The 17,067-nt window shown below is 45.5% G+C and overlaps 1 protein-coding gene across 1 annotated transcript in view; it reads right to left on the reverse strand.

The window, feature by feature from the left end:
- The window catches only part of GAP43 (growth associated protein 43), a 61,377-nt gene extending 44,966 nt beyond the window's left edge, over window positions 1-16,411 (reverse strand). Inside the window, exon 1 of the mRNA XM_005433339.2 lies at window positions 16,135-16,411. Coding sequence (XP_005433396.1) covers window positions 16,135-16,164 — 30 coding nt within the window. The 5' untranslated portion in view covers window positions 16,165-16,411. The remainder of the gene's footprint in view (window positions 1-16,134) is intronic.
- Window positions 16,412-17,067: the final 656 nt, after the last annotated feature.

The following is a 17,067-nucleotide window of genomic DNA, read 5'->3' on the forward strand; positions in this document are numbered from 1 at the left end:
CCTAGTAACGTAGGATAATTCAACTGTTAACCAGATTTCACTTTCTAAAATGCAATTAACTAAACCATGGGAGTTCAAATCTCTTGGCCTCATGAGCATCTTAAAAACACCCAAACCTTCCACAGCCCTACTCAGTACCTTAGGTAAGGTGAGGGATTTTTCAACAAGTAGCTCCCAGGTGGAAAACAGCAGTGGCTCCCCAGGGTCCCAGCACCCAGTGTGGGATGGGATGAGACTGGGTGCCCAGCTGAGTCCTAGAGCTCGTAGGGATCTGTTGGCCTCAGCAGCCACTAAGAGCTTCCTCCCACATGGAGATGCTGATAAAAAATCAGTCCTAAAATCAGTAGTGTACTCTCAGTAATGTGATGTATCTCCATTGTGGGAGTCATAATTCAATCGCTCAGTATCTGCCTGTGACTTAAAAGCCAAAAGCTGGCCATCCTTGAATTAGGTGAGGAAGGATTAGCAGTGGAAAACGAAACATTTTTCTTAGCAAAAAATAAATTAATAGAAAGCAAGTCTTATCTGGCAATTTAATGAGTGCACAATTACTGCATCAGGGAAAAGCCCCCTAAAGATTTAATCATTTAATATGTACAAAAAGCTACTGAACAGAGAATTACTTTGTTCAAAGGATCAGTTATACCCTAGCCTAGTTTTTAGCAACTCAATAGCTCGCCTGCAACATCAGAGCTGGAATAGCAGGGGTGCTGCAGGGCAAAAGCACAGGGTGTTGATAAAAGTGGAGCAAAGGAATGACAGAAATCCCGTTCAGCAGTTTCCTGCGCTCTGTATAACTGAGCGCTATTTCACTGCCACTGGCAGCGAACTGACCTCCTGTTTACACCACAGTACTTGAAACTTGTGTTTTTTTAAAAACTGTGCGCCCATCTCCAATTCTGATTAGCTTCTCCAGGAATTTCTGCGCTGCTCGGAGTTTTCACAAACAAATTTCCAAACAGCAGAATCGCTCTGTATGGTACCCCTCAGAGCTACTCGGCATACGCTCATCTGCTGCGCCTGACAGCAGGAGAAGCTTAGAGGCAAGTACCCAGGAGTGAAGTTGAAAAATTACAGGTTGGGGATATCAGCATCGATGGTACCATACTGTGTGAAGCTAAGAGGCAACGAATCAGATGTGAAAGATGGAACTGAATGGGGCTGGATATAAGGAGGCAGAGCAACAAGGAGCACATTTTGCTCTCTGCAAGGACAGGTCAGAACCACAGAAGAGAAAGAGAAGAAAGCAAGCCCTACCAGTGGGCTCTCTTACTGCATTTTACGAGATGGGAAGCCTGACTTTAGCTTGATAAGGCCCCTTCAGCTCTGGAGCGGGTGCTTACAAGACACAGTATTATCTGCTGTGGTCTGTGTTTCTCCCATGGGGAGAAGCCGCCAGTGGAGCCACATGATTGTAAGTGCTTCCAACAAAATTATCTCCTGACTAGTCCAGTGCATTTTCTGCGTCCCCCTAAATTTCTGTGCTGTAGCAGTATACACTTCTTTTGTGACAAAACCAGAAGCAGGAGTTGCCCCAGGGGTAGGCTGAAACCCCACCTGATTTGGGAGCAATAGGGACTACCAAATCTGCACCATCTCACAAATGCTAACACGAGATCTGCACTTCCACGACCTTCTGGGCAAACGTGCATCAGGTTTGACCCAGAGGGACAACCACAAATTCAATTTGCAAAGGGAACTCTTTCCTCCCTGCACTGACAGCCTCCCAGTTCCACTCCTAACTAGCAGAGGGACAGTATCCTTCCTCCAGACCTGCCAACAGGACCTTCTTTTTTGGCTACCTACACTGCCTCCATGAAGTATCTCTCTGGATCAGTCTGCCTTGACCATCAACTGTGTATCAGTCCTGACAGCCAGAGGTTTAACTCCAGAGAAGCAGGAGGAGGGTTTCTTAAGCTGCCATGGAAGGCAGGCTCAGCAGAAGGTCCTCAAAATAGGAGACAGGGTATCCTCATAAGGCATAGGCTTCAAGCCATAACCAGTGATTAGATGTGGCAGGTTTACAGTGTCATGCCATGCTGGCACATCTTAGGACAACAGACATAAGCGCAGCTCTTCTTCCATGCTTACAGAGTGCTAATGAATTGCTGTTTTTCCAGGACTTCCGAATTTCTGTACTAGAATTTCTGTATTTCCATTTCAGTCTCTGCTAAGAAAAACTCTCCCTTGAGAATGTTAGGCTGCTTTGTGCCTCCCACGGGAGAAGTAAACTTTTTTCTGGAGATAATTCATGGACACAGAAGCCTAGGAGGCAACTTATCAGTCCATCAGCAGCCAGCATATGTAGCAATAGTGGGAAAAAATCCCACCTGTGCTTGGCCTGAAAAACTCTGTCCCATCTTGGACACCAGAGCTTTAAGGGAGGAAATACAGACATCCATAGTCTCCGCAACAAGAACAGCACATTCAGACTAGGGAGAAACCCCAAGCAGGCTCTCATTAATAAAAGTGTATGACCATGTATCACCAAGGTTCTTGCCTCTTCTTGGGTTCCCTGTTAGGCCCAGCTTGAAGGCTCTGTCCTCTTTCTTAAACCCATCCTGGTCTGGAGCTTCCACAGAGTTCCATGCAGACTGCCTTTCCTGGTGCAAGCACAACCTCCCCATCTGGAGGTCCTCCAGGGCAGCAATCAAAAGCCTGAACTTCATGAAAACAGCACCAAGGTCGGGACATAGGACCTGTGATACCATAGACCAGCTTGCTTCTTCAGCTCTCCAGCTCTGCCCTTCCTCAGGAGATCCTCCCATAGAGTCCTGTAGGCAGGTACACACCCGACTCCCACAGTCACAAATACAAAGTGACTGGCAAATAAAGCAAATTGTTTGCATTACTCAAGCTATTTCTGCCAGGTGAGAAGGGAAGAAGAACAAACCCTAGCTTTTCCTGTCATTTGCAGATAAATTCATGCAAGGCAAGTGAATACTAGTTTAAAAGCTATTGGTTGTATATAGAGAAAACAGGCAAAATTACTTCAGTAGATAATTCCACTTTCTTCTGTGCCTCAATTTCCTCATATACAAAGGGAGTAAAACCAGGCTTGATTTGTTAAGGATTTAAGCTGACATCTTCTGACACCAGTGAAAAGTGTAGTACTAGTTTCAGTGGTAACACATTTGGCCCATTTTTGCCTAATCATTTTGCAACCCATCGTTCACAGGCACAAGTACAAAAGTAGCGTGAGTCATATATTACATAAAAAGCCTGTCTTACAAGCATCTTTCTGGGCACATGGTAAAGGTTGAAGCAGAAAACATTAAATGGAGGCTACCTGTGAAACCTTGCTTTGAGTCTCTTATGCATGTGCCTTATAATAAATAGTCTTTATCTTTTTTTTTTCTTGAAAGTCTCCCCCCACCCCAGCTACTACAAAGGATAGACAGAGCTCACTGAGTGGGTAGTGATTCTGTAATTTCCCGTTATCCTAATTTCAGGCATGGCAAAGTGCCTCATTTGCCACATATCATTCAAACCCATCACCGAATGCAGAATACTAATTTCCTCATGGTCTTTTTCTGTGGTGTTATTTGGCCATAATATCTCAGTGCTTCACGAGCCTTAATGGATGTTCTCTGAGGGAGGTAGGTGGGGTTGTTATCTCCATTTTACAGACAGTGAAATCAGACATAAAGAGGTCAAATGGCCAGAGCACCTACTAATTTTGGGTCCCTAATTTGCCATGTCTTGCATTACCATTTCCCCAGTTGTGTATGTGTTGAGAGCAGAACTCCATACAATGCCGATTCTGCACTTCTGCAAGTCAGACCCCAGGTGTCTCAGACTGAGAACCCAGAAAATGAGAACACACCAATTAGTGGCCACCCATAGAAAACCTCATTTATATGGCTTTTTCATATTACATAGGAACTCACAGCAAAAGGCAGGAAAAAGCCTAATTGTTCAGGGCAGTTTTGAATTGCCAAAACATGAGACCATTGTTCTGTTTTTGAACAGCCCCCTGCCCAATTCAATATATAACCTTTATCACTGGCAGTAAATGAAACAGGAGACCTATAGAAAACACCTTCGTTTACAGCAAAACTCATTCGGTCCGTAAGTATATTCCATTCTGTGCACTGAATGAGACAGGGATCCTATTGAAAAAAGAAATTACCAGTATTTGATCTTATAATTAAGGACCACATAATTATGCCTATATGTGAGAGAAGACAAATTAAAGATGGACAGGCAACCCTTTTAATTAATTCTCTATACTCTAAGTGTTTGACTTTGAAAACTGAATGTATGCTAAAGTGTTTAAACTCTTTATTTTAAAAATGTAAACTAGAAAGGAAGAAAATAGGAAATTTCACCATTTGAAATCATAGTGGCATTCTTTTGCCTTACACTATAAAGGTGCAACTGCTGTTTATTAAATGGTTGCAAAACTCTTTACATTTTCAAAGCTTTATTCCTCCAATCTCAACAGATACAGTCAAGTAACACATTAAAAAAACATGGTGTCTATTTGAAGAAGATCCCTACCAAGAAAAATCTTATCCAAACAGGGAACACTCATCCAAATTTGATGTAGTTGAAAAGATTGTCTTTGACTATTACAATTTATCTCATCCCCAAAAAGTTGGGTAATCCTGACTATAGGCAGGGTGTCTTGTTCCACACACACCCCCCCTTGTGCGGTGTAAAGGCTTTGGAACAACCAAAGAAAGGATATCTTCCCGAGGGTTGTACGGACTCGGCGTGTGGTAATGGAAGGTACCACAGGTTAGCTTCAGTCCTATATTCTCATGCAGCAGTAGCTTTTCTGCTGCATGAGAATATATCAGTGAAGGTGAATATTATATCTCAGCATGTTTTATTCAGTATTCCCAGCAACCGCTGGGACACATCATAATGGGAGCAGAGGGGATTAAGCACTGAAGGTGAGTGCTAGTAGGGCTACAGCACTCCAGCTGGAAGTTTCTGAGTGGCTGCCATATAAATGCTTTGAGACAATTCATGTTGGCAGAAGAAGCCACCAACTGATAAACCCTTTGTAATAATCCTGTGCTGAGGATGATGGAAAGGGAACCTTAGTGTGGAAATCCAGAAGACGTCCACGTTCAGAAGACAAATGTTGGAGCTAAGTCTAGGAAAACCATAGTCTTAAGTTCACTAGAAAATATGGAGAGAACTAGGCACCCCAGTATCACAATATACCAAACAAATGCCTTTAGCAAACATTGAAAAGACAGTGGCATCTAAGCCATCTACGTTTAGGCATCTTGCTCTGCTTATCAGGGAGGCATCTAGTGTTTTAGATTCCAAGCCCTGAACCCCTGCCCAGAGAAAAAAAAAAGAAAACAAACAAAAAAAACCACCCTACTATATTTTCTCTCTGACAGCATGCAGAAGACAGGTATTTATCTAGTATCTCAGTGGAGACACTGGCTTCCTTAAATTATGGGAGATGTCAATTCACCTCTACTACACTTCAAAAGACATTAAGTCTTACCTTCCTCATACAGAAGATTGTTTAGAGTAAGCTGCTCCTAGCTTTTCCTGCTTAAGCTCTTAAGACTTTTTTTCATGGACGAATTAAATAAGCATGAAGCCAGAGAGGGAGAGAGCATAGAAGTAAATATATCTTTATAGCCTACTGGTTAAGCACTCTTCTGCAAGAGGACAGATTGGGTCCAGATCCTGCTTCAGTGAATATTTGACACTAATAACACAAAATAGTGTTAAGAGAGACCATTTAGTCCATCCTCTGGTCCAGAAGTACATCCAATAGCCCTTTGGTGATTGGAGCTGCCGTAGTTTTCTCAAACCATCTATTCCAGCGCGTCACAATCGTTTTGGACTCTTCCTAAAGGCTAGTCTGAATCACTCTGATGTCCCATTAAAGACCATTAGTCCTTGTTTCATCTACCCTGGACAGGAAGAACAGATTACTCCCATTTTATTGCGCTTCCCAGATCAGCATCCTGACCCCTCTCAGCCTTATTCCTTTTAGGTTAAACAACCCTAATTTCAGTCTTTCCTCACAAATTATATTTCCCTTGACCTCCAGCAATTATCAGCATCCCAGCCCGCACTGTCTCTCACTGGATCACACTTCCTTAGAGTGCAGTACAAGACTAAGGCATGACACTTCAGCTGAGACTTACATGTTCTCAATCAGAGCTGAAGCCTTATTAGCTGTATCTCAGAGCCTATACTCCCATTTGCACAAACTGGTAAGATGATGTTCTCCTTTTGACAACAGAATGACATTCTAGACTAACTTTGAACTTGTGGTCCTCTAGAGACCCTGTCTCCCCTCCTGAAGGAGAGCTAACTGGCTTGTTGGCTTCCATGGACAGCTGACTGCAATTTGCTAATCACTCCCACAGAGAGCACTTTACATTCATGTCGCAACACTCTCAAATCTATCAAGCTGCAACGAGGTTTTTTTACCATCACATACCAACATACTCTTCATACTAGTCCCTCTGCTGCCTTCTCCTTGTCTCTCCTCACCCAGAGCACATGCTCTCTCTGCTTCTTCTTCCTCGGCTGCTCCCTCTTCATCGGCTCTCAACCCCTTAACAGAACCAGCCACAGCTGCACCTTGTCTACATCAGCCAACCCACCACCCCTGAAGCCAGCCCACAGTTGTATATTATCAATGATAATTAACCTGCCTTCATTCCTCTACACATTCACTCTGATGCTGTTCAGATCAGGTCCTTGGTTTGACAAGCTTGCCTTGAATTTTAGTAACTTCCACCAGCCTATACCTGCTTCATGCCATCTGCAGATTCTAAAGAACACTGTCTCTAGACAGTCATCCAGACCAAAATTAAAATACAAAGCACAATGTATTTAATGAAAACATGAAGCACTAACAGGCCACAGCTCAAGCTTGTGGCAACCCTCTCAACAGTCTTGTTTCAACACAAAATCAGTAGAGAATTGCTCATAGAGTAGGATTATCTACACCAGTTCTGCAACCCTGCTGTAATGTTTTCCTTTGGACCATGTTTCTTTGCCTCACTTATGATAAAAGCCTGTGAGATAATGTCAAAATCCTTACAAATGACAAGGTATGACAACTACTTCCCCTGTATCCACAAAGCTTGTTACAGAAGAAAGCTAAATTAGTTTGACATGATCTATTCTTGACAGATCTGTGCTGGCTCCTAATAATCTCCTTTATTTGATTATTTCCACCATATTTTTTTCCCCAGGAATGAAGTTAAACTGAGTAGTCTGTAATTTCTTACTTCTCCTTGTTCTTCTTCAGCTTTCTGACACCTCATTCAGCCCTCATGAGTCCTCAAAGCATTCAAAGCTCATGGTTCAGAGGTTGCTTCCATCAGCTTTGTAAATAAACTAGGACAATTTAAAACAACCGTCTTCCATCAGTACATCCTAATTTGCTCTGCCCTCTTCCTAGATCCTGATCTTCCTCCTTTGTGGCTCCTATTGATTGCTTTACCCATCAGCTTGCAGTTGATCATGTTACTGGAGACATGCAAAATAAACATAAAACGCTTTGGCCTTATTGAAAACACATGATGCAAAGCTTTAACCAAAGCTCTTCCCTCCCCTCCATGAATATCATAAACACTAAGGTAGAGAGTCAGGATGATATCCTTTTGCTCTGGCCCAATTAATATTTTATTTGTCTGTGCAAAACAGATCAGCGTCTCCAGGAAACACTGGTCCCAGTATGTTCTATAGCCTAATAGCACATTTTCCTGGGAGGTGGGGGTACAGATCTACTCGGGCAGAGATGGTATATTCACCACATCTCTAGGTAAATACTCTGATTATAATCAAAGTCTTTCTGGATAAAAGGAAGGTAGTACATTCCCTTCCTCTTGGATGCATTCTGCACAGACACTTGACTGGCGTACTCGGTCAAACTTACCCATTTTGGCTGTGCAGGGAAAGCAACTGGAAGAACACTTGGTTTGTAGATCCCAAGGTGTTTAGCTGTTAAGTCGGTATTGAGCTGATTATTGCTTATAAAACTAAGGATCATGTAGCCATGCCAGCAAGCAGCCTTTAAATGCTTAGGGGACTTGCCAGATGTAAGCATAATTATCTTAGGAATTTAGGCACCTCCACAGTTAGAAAGGAAGGAAGCTCTAAAGTTCTACAGCCCATGACCATCGCCTCTAAGAAGGTAGTTCAACTTAGATTGGCAAGTATTTCTCAGTTCAGAACAATGGTAAAATACTGTGACACATTTCAGACTTCTCTTGTCAGGCACACCCTAAATAAAAAGTAATGAAATTCCGCAAGATAAGGCATTGTCTTATGATATCTTCCTCCTGAACTGTGGAATCATATGACTCAAAGGAAGAAAACAAAGAACATAAGGAGGAATTAACTTAACTTCAAAAGATTTTCTAAAAGTTCCTATAAGCCATTAGGGCTCATTTCTCACTAATTTGTCAATTATTTTGTCTTCCACAGAGTCTCGTACAGTGACATCAAAATGGAGGGTTCCTTTTGCTTCACATCTAGTTTTACCCTATAAGGGGGAAGTTTCAGGTATTGATTCAGATACTAACTATCCTGTGAAAGTTATCCATCTTCTTCCTATTTCATGGAGGTTTCGGTTAGCTTCAGTTCTTCAGTTGTTTTGGGTGGAAATATTTTTCCTTGCTCCATTCGCCCTTTCCTTAGGATTTAATCTCTTCTAGCTGCTGTTCTGACTGGAAGTTAGGATACAAGGGAAAGGCTGTTTGCCAGATCCTGTGATTTAGGTGGGACTGGTTGCATCCTTAGCATGCTTTTGACTGCAATTTTAATGGTCAACATTAAACATCAATTTTCTGTGGCAAGTTTCTGTCCTCAAAACTCTATGTAGGGCTTGAAGTGTCCCTGGGTTTTCCACTGGAAATGCAAACAGCAGGAAGGTTTAAAACCACTGTTTTGCATCTTTGATCAGGCCAAGTCTCCATTCTGACAGATTCCAGCTCAGCTGTCCAGTACAGGTTTTCGCAAGCTGCCAGCCTGACTACTCCAACACACCAAGCTAAGCATTTAAATCTTGACCCTGAGAGAGGTGTCCCCAGTTCTGAAGCACACAAGCATCATTTCAGTGCAGCTCTCTGACCTACAGCTTCAGAGCTAGCTTCAGATCCAAACACACTCCCCTCCACCCCTAAGTTTTAGGGGCGTTCAAACCAAGTGACTAGGATTCTTTTACAGCCTATTAGCTTTACTAATTACCAGCCCTTACAAAAAGGTGTCTCCTACAGAGAGAAATCTTAAATATTGTGAGATGTCCCAGCTTTCTATAAATAGAGATATACAGTGATTATAGCTGGAATTAATTCAAGAAACTTCAGAATTAAGATGAGTAATGAATGGGATTGACATTTATTGGCTATAATTTAAAAGAATATAAGTACATCCTGGCTTCCCTTTTGAGGCATCACAGCCAACCAGTCCTGGTGGGAGGAAGGCAGGCTCTCTTGGGCCATCGTGCCAGCCTGCCACCCAACAGTGGCATCAGCAGCCAAGGGACAAGCCCAGAAGAAGTATGAACCCTCAAGAAAGCAGGAATGGTGATACTAGTTTGTACTGCAGGCATTGCTCCTACAGCAGCCATACCCCTCCACAGCCACCTGCTGGGGGTGGGCTACATTTTACTTCTGCTAACAGCAATGTGATAGATGAAGATGCATCACTTTGCTGTCTCTGTCTGTAGCTGTTCATTTGCAGTAGCTGCAACAGCTGACCAAGTGGAAGAGAACTGGGGAAGCTGCAAAAGTGACTGGAAGCACAAAGGAAGAACCCATGTCGTTTTCCCTCCTACCAGCTTCCAGTCTGATACCAGTGCCAGGAAGGGTGAAGGGAATAGGACCTTGGTGATAGTGGCTGAAGCTGCCAGCAGAAGCCCTCAAGAAGCACAGCCTAATGGAGGGTTGGTACCCAGCTGGAGGAGAAGAAGCAGCAGGACAACTGCATGGTCAAGGGAGCAGGAGGAACATGAGCAGAACAGATGGGGAGAGGAGACAAAGTGAATAACAGGCGGAGACGCAGGATCAGTGTAACTCCAAAAGAACAAATTCCTTTTGTTATATTAAAAAATAAATCACTATTTTCATTACACTATTCCTCCACCCCATACACATATTGTAGGTTTCTAAAGGCTGGATCATTGTGATGGTAGGGGATGAGTTAGCACACTGGTGAATAGTAGGGAGAAAACTAAGTTGTAGCCCTACTCAGGCTCTGACCCATAGTAATAAAGCCTGGGTCTGGGAAGAAAATCAATGGTTTGTGTTAAAGGAACTCAAGTGGCTAATAAACATCCCAGCACTGCAGGAGTGACTGAGGATGGATAAAGCAATGCTTTGCCTGTCTAAAGCAGCTCTCACCTGAGGGCATCTGAATCCTCTTTTTTTTTTTTTTTTCCCCACACACTAATTATTTAGTTTTCAAATTAAAGAACATCTTGCAGAGGCAGCCATGACAGGCTGAGAAACTGCTTAGATCAAGTCAGAAAGCGGGTTAATAGCACTGCTAGAAAGAGAAAACAGCTCTCCCGAAACCAATTCCTATATACTAACTACTGCCCTGTGGTGCTTGCAACCACGAAAAGCCATGGAGTTTTACACACACACTCAGCAGGTGATAGAGACAGCCCTAAGGAAATATAAACACCTTCTCCACATGAGGCCATCAGAGCTCTGAGGTTACATGTCACCTCCCAGTGTGCTCAGGAGGATCTTGGAATTATAGATTAAATGAATGTGGATGGATTCCAGACTTTGAGTTTGGACTTCAGATGTTGAGAGGTGTTTCACACGGATACCTGCTCTGGTATTCCCAGAGCAAGGTATTCTGGTATTTCCACCAGCAAGGCATGTGTACTTTCGACTGGGCCTTTCTGGATGACCAAACTCCTTTTAGCAGCCCAGCATTCCCCTGTGTAAAGCTACTGGGCTATGATTGTTGCCTTACAGCCAGACACTGGGCCTTCAAAACTCAGATGCAGCCAGGTATGGACTGCTGCCAAATCTATCCCTGAGACTTATCCGAATCACAGCAAACAGGGGAACTGCATCGTGATTTCCAAAGGGCATCACTACAGACAGCTGCCACCAACAGGTTTCCCATCCTTAGGTGTCTTTAGCCTGGAAGTGTCATCAGAGCTATCATTCATTCCCAAATCCAAACAAAGTCTTCCCTGTGTAAGGAGGAAGCCCAAAGCAACAGAAGAGATGCAAGTCATTTATGTGCAGGAAGAGGGGATAGCAGGAGAGTTTTACAGAGGGAAGGATGCATGGGCTAGCAACACATGGACAGAAACAGTAGTCAGTAACGCACCACCAGCCTACTGGGAGCACGCAGAGGTCTCAGGTTATATGTACTTGGTGCTTCTGCTTCATACTATCTCCGCCAAAAGCAGAGGCAATCTTCAGGCTGTGCCTGCTGGTTTAGCTCTTAATACACCAATCCCTCAGCATAGACATGCCTGCTCGGTAAAGACTAGGCAGAGCCCACTTGTGCCCCATGTCCTCTGCACGTGGAGCAGATGGCAGTCAGAGGGGAGCACATGCCTCACAGTGAACCCAAGCAGGTATTCACATCCTTCATTTACACCATGCACGACTATCAAGCCTGCTTTCATCTTGCAATGGGCAAAGGGCCCAGTTCACCTTCCCACCAGCACAAGAAGGCCTTGCAACTTGGCAGCTGCCAGCGGTGGGGAATTCCTGATCTCTGGGAAATGGGGAGAGAGAAATAGAATGTCTGTGTGGGATGGCTACTAGATCCTGAGACGGCATCACAGAATCCATGACAGCTGGTCTGAAATGAGAGTGCACTTGAGAGGAAACCTTCTCCTTCTAGGCAGTCAAAGCCACGCGACGGCAGGAGCAGCCCCGCTCATGCCTCATCCTCAGGTGCTGCCCACCATCTCAGCACGGCATGGGCAGAGCCAGGAGCTACAGCCCATTTTCTTATCCTGAGGCAGGAGCAGCTCTGACCTCACTCAGACAGGACAAGCCCTCAGACAACACATGTTAGTTCCCTGGGCTGCACACGTGCACCCAGCCTGGCACAGGCAGGTACCAGATGCAACGAAGCCCCCTCAGCAGGGAGGCCTCCACACACCGGGGGGTACTGCCTGACTGGTTTTTGCTGGGATTCTCATTCAGGAGCAAGTGGCAATAGGCAATTTGGATCAACAGACCTGTTTCTTTCCCAGTAAGCATTACCACCGTCCTTCTTCCCCTGGAAACTCTGCCTGCAATTAGTTCCCTAGGAGGGGGCTTGTCTGTGCCATTAAGAACAGTTACATTATGCGATCTAGGAGAAATCAATGTCTCTAATAGTCAGCAAAGGCAGCAGAGGAGGACAGGGAGGTGGGAGGGGTGTTTCTCTGGAGACACCCTCCTCAGGAGAAATCCCAGGGGTATCGGCCCAGGAAGAGAAATAGTAAGGACCTGGAGTAATTAAACTTCCATGCAGCAATTGTTTACTGGAAGCAGCACAAGAACCACTCGGTGTGTCTCAGAAAGGCGGAGGCGGTGGCTGGACTCTCCTCAGGTGCAGATGAAGTGCCTCTGCCCTGAAGTCAATGGTCTGTGGTGATTTACACCACGCTGGCAAGTGGAGGGAGGAGGGGCACGGCTGGACACCTTTCCTTTAAAATGCCCCATTTCCTCTCTGCACGTTGGTGTTTAAAGGTAAGACCATGCCTTGCAAGTTTTGAAGCATCTGGACTGTGAGGCATAATTAAGTTATTCTAAATGAAGTCCGAGATATTTTAATAACCTGAGGCAAAGAAAACCTGAACTCTGCACGCATCTTTCTCTCCCTCTTTTTTTCTCCAACCATTTCCTCCTGCCTGCACACCTCTGCAGTTCCAGGAATGACAAGACACCTCGCCGGCTGGCTGTAATTGCTAGAACAGTTCCCTAATGCTTTCTCTTTCTCCAATTGCATTAAACTGCATCTTTAGAGGTACAGCCCTGTTTATTCATGCTGCTCGTGTGGAAGGGGAAAGAAATGCAGACTGCCTCTTCCCCTCTCCCTCCTTTGATTTGCTGGGTGTGGCAGGTTTAAACCTTTGCAGCCGCTGGCTCTCCAGCACTGGGGTGAGCAGGAGAGGACAGAATGGGGAGAAGCCGTTGGATATGGCTGGTGATGAATGAGACTCATCTCACCCACAAGTGGGAAACCTGCTTGCGGGTTATTGTTTAATCACTCATGCAATCCAATACTGAGCACATATCCCCATAACGTCCATCTGTTCTAGTATGCGGTGCATGCAACACTCGCATTTCTAGCCACCTACCTAACTATCCAGCTCTGCGTATTACTGACTGCATCTCTTGCTGGCAACAGAGGTTAAGTTCAATTTTTTTTCAAAATTTGCTCGACCTAGCCTTTTGGTTATGCCACCTTTCAGCTGAATATTTTGTGGGCACAGATTCAGAGCTGCAATCAACTGTAGGCAGAAATGACAACATCGAGCTATCTACATCTCTCATGGGCGGGCACAGTCAGTCAGATACTTCACTCTTCACAATGGCATCGCACCCACAAGAAAGAATAATCTGCAAGGTATGAGCGTGTGAACATATTTGTCTTTGAGGGGTGGGAGGACAGACACATACACGCACACCTAGACACAAATGTGAAGAGATTTCTTCCACGCCCAAGCCTGTAATTTCAGAATTTCGCTCTTTAGCTGCCAGAAAGGCGGGACACCAGGGGCTTCCCCTGAAAAATAATTTGCAGAGAGCTGTCTTTATTTTGGGAAGGAAACTCCTGCCTGTGCTGAAGAACCCATTCCATCTTTTTCTCTCTGTGAAAGGTCTGGGTGGGGACAGAGGAAGAGCACAAGCTGAAAACCGAGGTATTTTTCTTCTCCATATTAAAGCTTCCTCTGGTGTATCCACCAGCTTTGCTGAGCGAACTGCTGTATTGCCAGTTTGGCAACTGTGGTGTGTATTCAGGTACAGGAGCAGGAGTTGGGCTCTGAGCCTAGGAACATCGACTAAATATGCACGGGCAGGCACATTCAGGTTGTATGGCTGCATAAAGATCAGAAAGCATGTGCAAACGAGTGCATATGTGCTTGTGCATATGTGTAGTACAGATGCGAACGACCAGAGAGTGGAGACGTGTGCTGCACATGCACGCGCAAAGGGGTGTGTACCATGCGGCGGATTAATGTACAGAGTGGGAAGAGACAACTGTGTGCGCTCATGATACCTGCATGCCATGCATTTCTAAATATGTCAGAATTAAAATGACAGGAGTAAACCCATGGAGATGTAAAGAACAGCTACATTGGAATATTATTCAGGAGCTTTGATGCCCAACCTGTAATGGTATGGGCAAAATTATCCCCCTCCTCCAATAGCTCTCTTCTGACTCCAAAGAATCCCAGAACTACCTACTTTATTTTAAAATTTGCTGTGCACCTCCGCCCACTGCTCTGTCACTCTGCCTCCCCGTCTGCCTTCCTTCTCCTCTGCTCTTTTCATCCCGTGTTTGCCAGCTGAATGTGCTCCGCTGGCTGGCTGCAACATGTTCCCCCACACACACACCCAGCCACCACCACCTCCCTCCAGATTTTAATGAATGTACCATTAATTGCAAAGCATTTGAAAAACCTGCCTGGGGAAAAACACAGGATGATGCAGGGTCTCTTCCTATCCCGTTCACCTGCCCCTCCCCATTATTCTACAAAATTGCTTCTTCGTTTGGTAACACAGACATCTCCATTCAGAAACACACTTTAACCTGCATTTTCTTTCAACTCTGTGCTGTTCTACAGTAACTGGAGTTACTCACATCAGTGTGTTAAGCTATTGCTCCAGAATACTGCAGTGCTATATTGTAAGAGATATATAAATGTACCCATATAGAAAGAAAGTAATCAGTATGGTGCCGTACCTAAGACTGAGTTGAGTTCTGCGCTCAAAAGAAGGACCACAGCTCCTTGTCACTACCTACAAATCCGTAAATCGGGGAAGTTTCTAAAAAGCCTTACAAAGATATCTGGGGCCAGTTCCTGCCTCAAAGTTTCAACTGCACAAATCCAGCATCTTCCCGAGGAAGTCTAAGAGATTTAGCCAAAATAGGCTCTCTTAATCACGAGCATGTTTGGGCTTTCACACAAAATAAAAGGGGGAAGTGTGAGGGGAGAATGATCTAAGTAGCTTTTTTTTTCCATTTCATTATCATTTTGGATATAAAAAATTTGGCACTGAAAACTAGCCACCACCCAAACCTTCTCATCATCCCAATTCCCTTACAGCAAAAGCCAGGTGGTACCAATAGAGAATGAACTGGTTTCCAACAGGTTCACACTGTGAGCTTCTCTTATCCCACCCGAGTTCGGAGCTAACAGAGGCGTGGTCCTCTGTCTCTTTACCAGCTGGTGCACAGTTGTCTAACTGGTTGTACTATGAAGGGTATTGCAATGAGGGTGACTCTCCCCCTCCCCTGGCTAATGCTTTTGTTATTAATTAATTGCATTTTTCACTATAGCATAGGCTGGAGAAAAAGAAGCTTCAGGTTAATTCTTGCTCAGATTGCTGTAACACAAAAAAATGAATGCACCTGTCCTCCGAGCCCCCTCACAGCACATGCACATAAAGCATCTCCCATTCATCAGAGCCAGGAGCAATAGAAAGCGTTCTGACCAGGGATCAAGGCTCACTGGGCATCCTTTCTTTTTTGGCATAAGATGAGGAGTCGCTTCCTTTATCTCCAAGGTAGAGCCAGATCTCATCACGTTTCCTGCCAGCCGCACCCCTGCCCCCCCCCCCTCCACCCCCCACCCCCCCCATCCACACCCTCAGAACCACAGACAGAAAATCCTAGGCAATACAACTGCCCACTATTAAAAAATAATAAGAATAATAGAGGGGAGATTCTGGTAGCTCCCCAAATGTGGACGTAGGCCACCCCCCTTCCCCACATCACCAGCCCCGGAAAGGCAAAACAGTCACGCTGCAGGGTGTGAAAAGAGCCTTCAGTCGCAAGATGCTAAAGAATTGCAAAAGAGACGTGTGCTGAAAGCAGCTGAAATTTCCACCCCCCTACCCCAGCCCCTCACGCACTCAGGCAGACACGCACCCCACGGACACGCGGCAGCCCGGGGGATTTCTTAACGGAAAGAAATATAAAAATCTTCAGCTCTACCTGTTTTGTTCTTCTCATACAGCACAGCATGATCGTATTGTCCCCTTCCTTCCTTCTTCTTCCTTCCTTCTCCTCTCTCCTTTTCCTCTTCTCTCTCTTATCTCTCCCCCCCACCCTCTCCACTCCCTCCCTCCCTCCCTCTCTCTCTCCCTCTCTCTCTCTCTCACACACACATACACACACACACACACACACCAGGGCAGTTAGCAGCAACTGTAAGGTCCACAGCTATTGCTCATCACACATGCACACGCTGCCTCTCCCTGCCTCCCTCCCTACCCTTCCCAGAATTGTTCACCAGCTCTCCCTGACTCGTCACCTCCCCACCCCACCCCCACCCGGGCAGCCACCCCCCCCCACCCCCCAAGTCCCTTGCCAGCCTCATGAATAATTAAAATCTTCAATCTGGACCCAATTACCCAACGACTTTCCCACTGTACAGCGGCGACAGGGGAGAGGGGACACTGCGGGCTGCGGAGGGGGTGGGAGGGGTGGGGTGTGTCTGGGGGGCCGGGGCGGGTGGGGAGCCCCCAGCCCCACTCCCACCCAAGCAGCCGAAGCCCCCAGCACCCAGCTGCAGCCAGGAGTGGGACTGATGGATGAAGAAAGCGTGGGGTGGGGTGGGCACGGGAGGGAGCGGGGCTATTGCCGTGGCAGTCGGTATGTGCCATGCACAGGTGACGTACCGTAGGTGGGAGCTGTGAGCTAAATGGGAATCAGAAAATATGTGAAAATGGCTGTTAAAAATCCCCCTCCCCCTCCCCAGCACACTCACAAACATATATGTATGTGCTGCCTTCTTCATACGTGCAGGCATAAACCCTGCGTGGTGACGTCCTGCAGCACCGAACGGGACAACTTTCTCCCTTGCTCCCTCAGTCCATCCTATAGACCTTCCATAGGCACAGAAAATGGTACTCTTGCAACAGATAA

The sequence above is a fragment of the Falco cherrug genome, chromosome 5 (genome assembly GCF_023634085.1).
Source record: "Falco cherrug isolate bFalChe1 chromosome 5, bFalChe1.pri, whole genome shotgun sequence".
Classification (NCBI taxonomy): domain Eukaryota; kingdom Metazoa; phylum Chordata; class Aves; order Falconiformes; family Falconidae; genus Falco; species Falco cherrug.